General features: G+C 41.9%; 1 protein-coding gene across 1 annotated transcript in view; it reads left to right on the forward strand.

Annotated features, from left to right (window-relative positions):
• The window catches only part of PUS7L (pseudouridine synthase 7 like), a 364,500-nt gene extending 356,271 nt beyond the window's left edge, over positions 1 to 8,229 (forward strand). Inside the window, exon 9 of the mRNA XM_044087411.1 lies at positions 7,856 to 8,229. Within this exon, the coding sequence (XP_043943346.1) occupies positions 7,856 to 8,206 (351 nt within the window). The 3' untranslated portion in view covers positions 8,207 to 8,229. The remainder of the gene's footprint in view (positions 1 to 7,855) is intronic.
• The last annotated feature ends 2,492 nt before the right edge of the window (positions 8,230 to 10,721 follow it).

Here is a 10,721-nt window from a genome sequence, read left to right on the forward strand (position 1 = left end):
GTTTACAGTTTGTACAATCTTTGTATACATAAAATAATGTTATATTCAGTAGAACATTTTCTGTGGACTACAAGCACATACAGCCCAGAAATTAAGTTAAAACCTTTTCCAAAACAATTAGATAGAATAGTTAGCCTTCACTTCAGAAAAAGCATATAGTGGTTTATAGATTGGTAATTTGTACAGGCTAGCACAGCAATAATTTAATCAAGTACATTTTACATCAGACAATCAAATTAAGATGATACATGTGCTAAAACAGCAGTAATGTCCCCAAGTGTGTTTCACATCACATAGACCAGGAAGCGCTTTTCAGAACACAACTACCAATTTAAATTGTGGGAGCAATTGCAGCAAGCAGGTCAAATCCTGGTTCTCAAGTTACCTTTCCACTAGATCTCAAGATGTAAAATGGAGGAAAGGCACCTCTAACTTCCTTCCTACCCCCACTGGAGTTCCTCAAGGTTCCATTGTTGGCACCTTGCTTTTCAATAACTTTATCAACGACTTCCACTCTGCCATCCCAAACACCAAAATCGTACAATACGCCAATGACTCCACTTTAATCTGCTGTGCCACAACCTCCCTGAACTTCTAGCATACACCCAAACTGCCTTCTCCACCACTGAGAACTGGATGCTCCAAAACCACCTATCTCTAAATGCTAACAAATCTAAAATACTACTCTTCCCCCCCCCTCAAAATCCTTCCCTTTTGACAAACAGTCCTTCCAAATTAGAAGCCACAACAACTCAACCATAGAAATTGTTCCCTATGCCAAACTCCTTGGGGTCACTATAGATGAAAACCTAAAATTTGACACACATATTCAACTCAACATCAAGAAAACACATCAAAAACTAGGCCTGTTATATAGAAACATCCACTATCTCTCTCCTTCTTCTACACAAACCCTCACCACTACCTATCTTCTTCCCTCACTAATGTATGGTGCCCCTCTATTAAGTAACTTATCTGCCTCCATCTCCTCAAAAATGGAAAGTTGTTATAATAAAATTTCAAAAATCGCCATCAAAGCCAAACACTCCTCCCACCATTGCTCTGCTCTCCACTCACTAAACTGGCTAGAACTTCCCAGCCTTCTAGACTACCTCCAACTTACCACTGCCCACAGGCTATTATTTAACCCCTCTAAATGTCCTGCACTATCCAACATCCTACAACCATACACCCCTAACAGGCCACTTATATCTGCTCACCTAAACCTACTCACTGTCCACAAACCAAAGCGACCTGCCGGGCAGTGCCTCCTATCTTTTTCCTTAGCCAAAAAGTGGAACTCTCTCTCTCCTTCTGTACGAATGACAGAAAATTCTGACAACTTCAAAACTCTACTCCGTTCCTACTTGTTCTCTAGGAGGAAGTGCAACTGCACTTTCCCCACCTAGACTTTTACTCCGCACACACTACCATCAACTTTGTTCCTGGATTTACTTTCTGTCTACTGTTGTCTTGTGTATATATGTAAGTATTGTAAATAGTTTGCTTTCCCTTTATTCCCCTCCCTAACATGTATGCTTGTTCTACCACTCTGCCATAACAAGACTCAGACTCTATGTATCCTTTTTAACCAACCATGTCAATATATGACTCGTATGTCAATATACGACTCATATGTTTATGTAAATACTATACCTCTTAATGTCTCTGTATCACAATCTACCAGTATTCTTATCACTTAGGCTGACTGTTGCATCTTTATATATCTGTATCTTTGAACTTTAATTTTAATTTTATCTTTTGTATTTTCTTTTGTTTTATCTTTTATATTATTATGTAATGTGGAGCTTTTCTCCCCGGGCCTCCACTGAAAATGGGCTCCTGAGCCCAGTGGACCTCCCCGGTCATCAAACTGAAATAAATAAATTAATTAATACTAGCCCAGATAGGGAAAAAAAAACACATTTACATGCCTAGTAAAAAATAACCGAAGGTTAAATTAGGTGAACGAATACAGCGCTCTGAGCCTGAGCACAATAAAAGTAGGCTGTAAGCAATAAAAACCTCTGGATAGCAAGTAGAGTAGCTGCAGAGGAGAAAACCCCTCTATAACTTAATTACTGTAATTATAATGATATCCTTATATCGGAGCACAAGATAGGAGTGCGACTAGTTTAGGTCACAGCGAGGAACGCTATGGTCTGTAATCTACAATTAAATAATCGGACAAATCTACTCAAAGCTCTCAGTAATGTATATTAGCTCTGATAATTCAGAAAATACAGAGGATACCCTCAAAGCAGATTGTACACCATGCGGGAAATACACTCAACATCGGCAGCATAGCTTAACAAAGTTATCACAGTTTAAATTACATAGAGCCTATGTGGCTATCAGAAACACTTTCAAAGTTGTTCATTTATAGCGATTATTACATATCAAACACCCTTGATCACTATAAGTAAAAAACTAAGAGCTCTCATAAAATCATCCAAAGCAAAATAGCTAAAGACTCAAAAGACAATCATAAGGCCTTCTTTAGCTATGTTAGAAACCTAGGAGGAAACTCCCAGATATGCTCAGAACTAGTTCAAAATGATGTGAAGATTACTGATCCTACAGACATTGCCAACATACTGGCTGACAGGTTCAGTGCAAACTTCTCCCCCCCCCCCAAAAGGAGATATCTATACCAAACGAAGTGCAGCCCCCAAACATCTCCAGCCCAAGTGAGAACTGCTCTCCAAAGCAAAAACACAGCATCCATGGGACCTGATGGTGTCCCCGGCTGTGTGCTCCACGAACTCAATGAGGAATTAAACCCACAGCTAGGACAGCTGTTTAATCAAAGTCTTACCTCTGGATACTGCAACTGTGGTCCCACTGTGCCTCCACAGACCCTGCCCATTAGCTTGACAAGCCTTATCTGCAAAGCCATGGAGAGGATCATAATGGACCTCATAAATAAAGACATAGGAATTTGCAGACTTTGGATCCAACCCAGTTTGGCTTTGTCAAAGGCAGATCATGCCTTTTAAACTTGGTTGACTTTTAAACAGTCACCAAAGCCATTGATGAGGGAAAGGCAGTCCATACAGCCTACCTCGATCTGGCTGATACAATACCCCACTGGGTATCATTGAAAAACTCATCAGCTTAAATGTTAACCCATACATCACAAGATGGGTTGCAAACTGGCTGAGTGACAGAACCCACAGGGTCAGAGTTGCTGGCGCCATGTCAGACTCAAAGCCTGTCACAAGTGGTGTCCCACAGGGCTCTGTCCTGGGCCCACTCTTGTTTGGCATCTACGTACAAGCAAACACAGGAGGGTTATGGCTGACAAAGTTTGCAGATGACTGCAAACTGGGCCATAGTAGAAAACACATCTGACACAGATATCCTTCAGAAGGGTCTCACAGAAATGGATAACTGGTGCCAGAGCCGTTAAATGCCAAAAATGCATAGTCATACCCTTCAGGAAAAACAAGGTTACCCTAGCTACCAAATAGGTGGCAATCCACTGAGCACAGAAGAAGTTATCAGGGACCTGGGGACCCAGGTTGATAGTAGTCTGTCATTCGACACCCATGTAGCTAAAGTAGTTAGGAAGACCTTCTACATTGCCCACCTTATCATGAAGGGATTCTCATCTAGATCAAGGAGGTCATAGTCTCCTTTACTCATCACTCATCAGACCAATGATTGAGTACAATGCCCCATTCGGAATGTATCTGACCCGACACTTGCAGCAGCTGGAGAGGCCACAAAGTTCCTCACCAAAAGGATAAAGGGTCTCAAAAATCTGTCCTATGCTGCCCGACTGAAAGAACTCCAGCTCTATTCAGTCGCTATTGCTCAGAGGTGACCTTTGCCTAACATACAAGGCCATGTCAAACCCAGATTTGATGAATATGCTTCACCTCAAAAATCTAGATCCATCAGAGCCACAAGGGCGGGAGACTTAAACCTCGACACGGCTATTAATATGACGTGCTGGAGGGATAGATTCATCACCCAAAGACTCCCTATGCTGTGGAACAAAATCCCGGTACATGTGAGGCAGAGCACCTCGCTGGCCTTGTTCAAGAGAAATCTTGACCAATGGATGGGAGATGATTACCTCAGTGTCACTGCTCGACAGAGGCACAGCAAAATAATGGGTATAGTTCCCCATACTAAATAAATGCCCTCGGGCAGATAGCCTAGTATGAACCTATGAACCTATGAACCTAAGAAAACACACATCGCCCAGAGGACAAGGTGTTGTTAATTATGGCAAGGGGATTTACAAGTTGCGCCTGAAGTCCTAACTTGTATTTATAGGTTTAGCTTAGTTAATAGGGAGGGAGAGGGATGGGCGGGACAGAAAAGTACTGGGACAAAGTAGGGGGGGGGGCAGGCTACTTAGAGGAAGGGTGTAAACAATTAGCAGGAAGAGATAGTCAAAAAAGCATAAAAGGATTACGTAGTAGGTACAAGAGGCTGAGAGGCAATCAGTTATACAGTGAGACTGTGTTCTACAAGCTTTGAGTAGGTAAGAGGCACTTTCTGTATTTACTTATCATAAGACATAAGAGGGTGAGCTTTTAGTATAGATGTGTAGGGGAAAAGGTAATATTAAAGAGTTCTATAGCAGGAAAAGTAAGGTTGTTTAGAGAGTTAATTAAGGAGTACTATAACAGGAGTAGTAAGTGATAGTAGAATAAGCTGTCTGGTCTATTTATATTTAAGACTAACAAGAGTAATTCATTTTAAAATTATTCATGGGGTGGGGTTAATTACTTGAAGTAAGAGTACTAACAGGGGTAACTGAGAGAGGCTAATCCGCAGAGCTAGAGGAGTTTGGCTGGCAGTAAGAAACAGCTTTATATGCCTTGAGTTCAGCTGCCCTCTAGTGGTATATATATATATATATATATATATATATATATATATATATATATATATATATATATATAGGAATTACATTACATTCATTAGTATAGGAGGTAAACCGACACTACAGGACATATCCACCTAACCAGGTCCGAACTCACGCTGCACACTCCTACCTCTACCCACACTAACTCACCCCAAGCTCCGACACTACCCCTCCCCTACCCCTCGATTCACTAAGACACTCTCCCCCTCCTCCCTACCTCCCCTAACTCACTTATACACACCCCTAACTCCCCCCCCTGACACCTCCTAGACCACACCCCTACCTGCACCTAACCCTAACTCTAACCTCACACCCCCACCCCTAACCCTCCCACTCGACCGCACCGCACACTATCACACACACCCACCCCCTCCCCTCATCCCTCACTACACATATATATAGGAATTACGTAAGATATTAATAGATGGCCTAAGGGGTAGGTCCGCGGGTGTGCTGGCCCTTACAATTAGTCCTACTTTAAAGCACTCATAATTTTTAGTTAAATACCTAAAATAACTGTAGGTTGTCACCTACACTGTGAGGCTGAGTGAGGAGAGACTAGGTAATTCACGTAGGGCTTTCCTGTTGGGTATTCCCTCCTGTTCTGTTTGGATTTCTTTACCTTGCTAGATTGCTGATAGGGGGACAGCCTGTATCTCAAGCACAAGGCTTAAATGACTGTGAGGCTGAGCGAGGAGAGACTAGGTAGTTCACGTAGGGCTTTCCAGTTGGGTATTCCCTCCTGTTCTGTTTGGATTTCTTTACCTTGCTAGATTGCTGATAGGGGGGCAGCCTGCATCTCAAGCACAAGGCTTAAATGACTGTGAGGCTGAGCGAGGAGAGACTAGGTAGTTCACATAGGGCTTTCCGGTTGGGTATTCCCTCCTGTTCTGTTTGGATTTCTTTACCTTGGTAGATTGCTGATAGGGGGACAGCCTGTATCTCAAGCACAAGGCTTAAATGGGACCGCACACCGCCCAGAGGACAAGGGGGTTGTTAATTATGGCAAGGGGATTTAAAAATGGTGCCTGAAGTCCTAGCCTGTATTTATAGGTTTAGCTTAGTTAATAGCATGGGAGAGGGTGGGAGAGGAATTCATCCCCGCCATGGGATCTGACCTTAGTTCTTCAGGTGTTAATTGCACCTCCCTTTGAACCCGCAGCTTCCGTTGATCTGAAGTTCTTATCATGGAAGACTTCTTTTTTGGTAGCCATTACTTTAGCCAGGAGAGTGTTGGAGCTTCAGGCTCTCTGTATCAAACCTCCATACCTTGTGTTTCATAAGGATAGGGTATCTCTCAGGACTAATCCCTCCTTTCTCCCTAAAGTTGTTTCTGAGTCAAACATTAATCGGTTCATTAATTTGCCTGTCTTTTTCCCTAATTTTCAGAACAAAGGAGAATATAAACCTCATTTGCTGGATGTTCACAGACAGTTATGTTTTTATTTGCACAGGACGGTGTCTTTCATAAATCTGATCAACTTTTTGTCTCCTTTGCTAAGCCTTTTCTAGGGAAACCAGTTTCAAAGGTGACTCTCGCCAGGTGGATTTCAAGTTGTATCTTACAAGCATACAGAGAGTCTGGTTTACCAGAACCAATAGGAGTTCATGCTCACGCTATGCGTCCTATGGCAATGTCTGCTGCATTCTGGTCTAGAGTTTCCCTGGATGACATTTGTTCAGCGGCTACCTGGGCGTCCTCTCACACCTTTATCTCTCATTATAAACTGGATTTGTGTCTAGATGAAGGGCTGCCTTTGGCTCTGCAGTGCTCCGGAATATCCTTCCTTAAGGGCCTCCCAAGATTCGGGTAGCTGGGGACTCTGTCCCACAGCTTGCTGATCAAATAAAGTTAACTACTTCAGATAAAGAAGTTATGTACTCACCATAACATTCCATCTGAGTAGGTAAACTTCATTTGTCAGCAACCGTCCCTCCCTCCTTCCCCCTGACCTTGATGGTTATTTAGCTGAGCTCGAGGTTTAGACTTATGAGCTTTACTTTGTCCTTGAGTCAGGTGTCTCAGGTTGTTAGTTTTTGTTATTATGTGCAGGTGGCAAACGGGATCTGAGGATTGGATGGAGGTTGCACTGCAGTATGGGTAAGGGGGAGGAGCTTGGAGCTCGGATCTTTTTGCTTGGTATACTGCCGGCTCGGATCTGGAACCCACAGGTTGCTGACAAATTAAGTTTACCTACTCAGATGGAACGTTATGGTGAGTACATAACTTCTTTTTTATTAGTACTGTAAACTGTCCATCAGAGCTTGTTCACTATTTCCACTTCTGATTTTACTTCTATGAGAGCCCATTGGTTAAAGTAGTAGTATCCACCTCTTCTCAGAACTCACTGGTCAGAGTAGTAGTTTTGCCACCTCCCATTCAGAATGCCACTGGTTGCATTTGTTCTGCCCCTTTTTTGTACATACTGAGAATTATTCATGAAGAATCCTGTTTTCACTATTTCTCTTCCCTCACACTGCAGTTGTCAATCTGTCCATTTTTTTTATTTTCTTTGCCTACTGACTTACCTTTAAAGGTTACGGATTTTTGATAGCCAATTTAACTGTTGCTCCCTGTGTTGCACCTCTGTTATTCTGGCTGCAATTTTTAGCTTGTTTCAGCTTTAGAAGGAAATACTTTGTAAATGTTCTTTATTTATTCACATTTGCTGCTGTTTGCTTTGGGAATAGTTTTCTTTTTTTTCAAATTATATGCATTAATGCTGAATTTGTTTTGCAGTTACTGATGTATTTAGCAGTGATCAGGGTTAGTGAGTAGGTTATGAGTTAAGTTTACTCAGATCTCTGAACTGTTGGAACATAATATAGTGACTTCTTTGGACGTTACTTGTGTATAATTGTGTGAGTTTGGAGTTATAGGGTCTTATTTATCTTAAAAGTTGCTCTTGAGCTATTGATTTTTAAATGTTTATGCAAACATTGTTATTTTTTTCCTTATTTTCCCTCAAGGTTGTTCTTCCCATGCCTGGCAAATCTATTTCTTATCCATGTAATAAAGTGGGACAGTGGTACGAAGAAACTCTCACCAAGAGTGGGCTGTCGGCATGCTCATTTCGAATTCCAGAACTACAGCTGAATATACCTGGGTGTTATCGACAGATTGTTGCTTATCCGCAAAACCTTACTTACCATTTTATAGAGGACCCTGAATCATGTATGAATGATAGTATTAACGAGCAGCGTATTGATGAAACCTTTAAAGCAGTTTCATCTAACGTGTCACTTTCTTTGTCTTTTGACCTTGACCGTTCTTGCTATGCAACTGTATTTCTCCAAGAATTAATGAAGTGTGAGCATTAAAATTAAGTTTTTAATGTTTTATATTTCTAAACGTCTAGCATTCTCTGTGATTGATATAAATCCATTAGTATGTTTAACTGCATTCCACTTTTGATGCTGGTCTTGTGAAATATGTATTTTTTGTCTGCCAGATTTGAGGTAGAAGTATCTTTGGTATCATTATATTGTGATGTATACTTCATATTGTGGACTTCAGATACTGAATACCATGAGGAAGCATCCTATATAATTATTTTCACTGTGATATACTGTATTCTGTGCTCAGCAGTAGAGTATGATGTTTTTCAACTAGCAAATGTAGAAATGACTGGTATTTGGAAGATGTACAGCACAGCTAGAATGATGGAGAACCATAAATTCACTCCCAGGGTACTACCCATGTCCCTTATGGACAGAGGCTGTCTGCAAAATGACTCGGGGCTCCAGCACCCAAGGACCCACTACCCTGATACTACCCCATCCCGTATCTGTTGAATTAAGATACAATATTATCATTTCCTGTGTGTTATTGGCTAGGCTTGTAAAGACTCTCGTGCCATTAGCCTAGTAATCACTCATGAACCTATGAAGCTGAAGGACAGTATGACATCTGTTTCTATAACTGCACATTGTGTGTTATCCTGATGAGTTACGTGTGTCTGCTTATATACCTGGAGAAAAAGCACAGCATGGTTTTGCACTAGGGCAGAACAGAAGGAAGTAAATTATTTTGCATTAGGATACCAGTATACCTACTGATACAATAGAGAGAATCATCATTAGAGACAGTGTAGTGGTATGTGTCGCACCTTGTAGTAACTACTGCCAGTGAGGATGGCAAAAACTATTTAATTTATTTATATTTTTTCCTACTTACGTTTTTGTGTTATGTGCATTTTCTGGGCAAAGGACAATTTGTTTTGCACAGAATCTGCTAGTAATTATGTGCACCTCAATAAAGTGCTAAACTCTGTTGCTGTAGTTGTTGGTTACTAATACAACTGGAAGTGCACACCACCAAAAAAATACAGCCAGATGTCATACACACCTAGTTGCAAGGAGTGGTGCTTCTCCCTTTAGCAGTGGATAGCCATGTTCAGCCGCTGCTTCTCAGAAAACTAAGAAGTATTCCTATACAACAGCTAAGATAGTAAATTACAGAGGTATTAAAAATCCTTGCAGTACATTTTTGGCTTTCTTTCCTGAATTTGTGAAGCAGGTCAGGGTGGCAGCACTTAAGGTCACTGTATCTGTGCGTCACTGCTCTCCTGAATTGCTGATGCCAGTGGCATTACTCAGCATTTCAGCCAGCTCATGCCAGGTATCTGCTTTACCTAGTGGGGTGTTATAATGGTCCAGCAGGCACTCCCTGAAGTTTCTGTCCAGGGAGAATAGGAAAATTCCACTCTCCCTGGTATGCCAAGCTAAAATCATGCATTCTCCAGTGCCTGAAGTAGCCATGGTCACTCAATCAGGTGCACTCCAGGAGCAAAATGGAATCATTGTATGCATACATGCACGTTTTGGAATCATGTCATACAATGCAGCACTGCAGCATCACATGCTAGGATACCGTAGTAGTGTTGACCATAGTACTGTGACATGACTGTAGTGTTGCACTGTGCTGATTTGAGCATACATGTCGTGTACCTCATGTTCACAGTGACATGTATTGATAGTGCTGCCATGTATGGATGATGTGATTTGTTCCGGCAGTGATTCAGATATGGATGATGTGGTTTGTTCCAGCAGTGATTCAGACTTTAATATTGTAGTGCTTACTTCCTGTATTCTGCTTCTGCACATCACCTTCCCTCCATTGCTGTCCCTCACTCCCCCCATTGAACAGACCTCTAGCTGCAGTTTTCCTCCTTTTACCTACCTCATCTGTATACTCTCTGCACCTTCTGTCTGCCACCCTTTGTTAATTTTAAAGTTCCCTTACCTTCAGCAGTTGTGTCCTACCCCTCTGTTATCACCCCTGTTCTCCCTGCATAGTATCTGTCATCATCTTGTACTTCTTCCCCTATTACTCCAGCTTCTCTCCCCTTGAACCCCTCATTCAGCCACTCTCCTCTACATGTTCCTTCTCACATAGGTATGATTCATTTCTCTTCTACACTGCTATTGCCACTATCTTACTATTAATTTCTTTGCTTTTCTTTTCTCTCTACTTACAGGCTATCAAGCCTCTGCAATGGTCCATTGTTTGTACTTCCAGACTGGCCAAATGCAAGAGTGACAAGAAACAATCTGGCCCAGCCTGCTCTGTTTGCCGTCACTTTGCTCGGGCTTGCTCCACCTCCCTACTGTACCGTACCCCTATTCCCACCCACCCCTGTAATCATTTAACTTATAGGTATCCCCCTTCACCACTCCCCTGCTAACTTCTCCCCTCCAATCAAGTCTCACCACTACCCTTCCCAATTAAACACACACACTGAAAACACACACCCAGCACCTAGCACTCCTCCATTGCCACATAACAAATTATTTAGAACTACTTGCTAGTCCTTAGGTTCATCATCCACTACTC

The sequence above is a fragment of the Protopterus annectens genome, chromosome 11.part0 (assembly GCF_019279795.1).
Source record: "Protopterus annectens isolate FY-2018-M chromosome 11.part0, PAN1.0, whole genome shotgun sequence".
NCBI classification, from domain to species: domain Eukaryota; kingdom Metazoa; phylum Chordata; order Ceratodontiformes; family Protopteridae; genus Protopterus; species Protopterus annectens.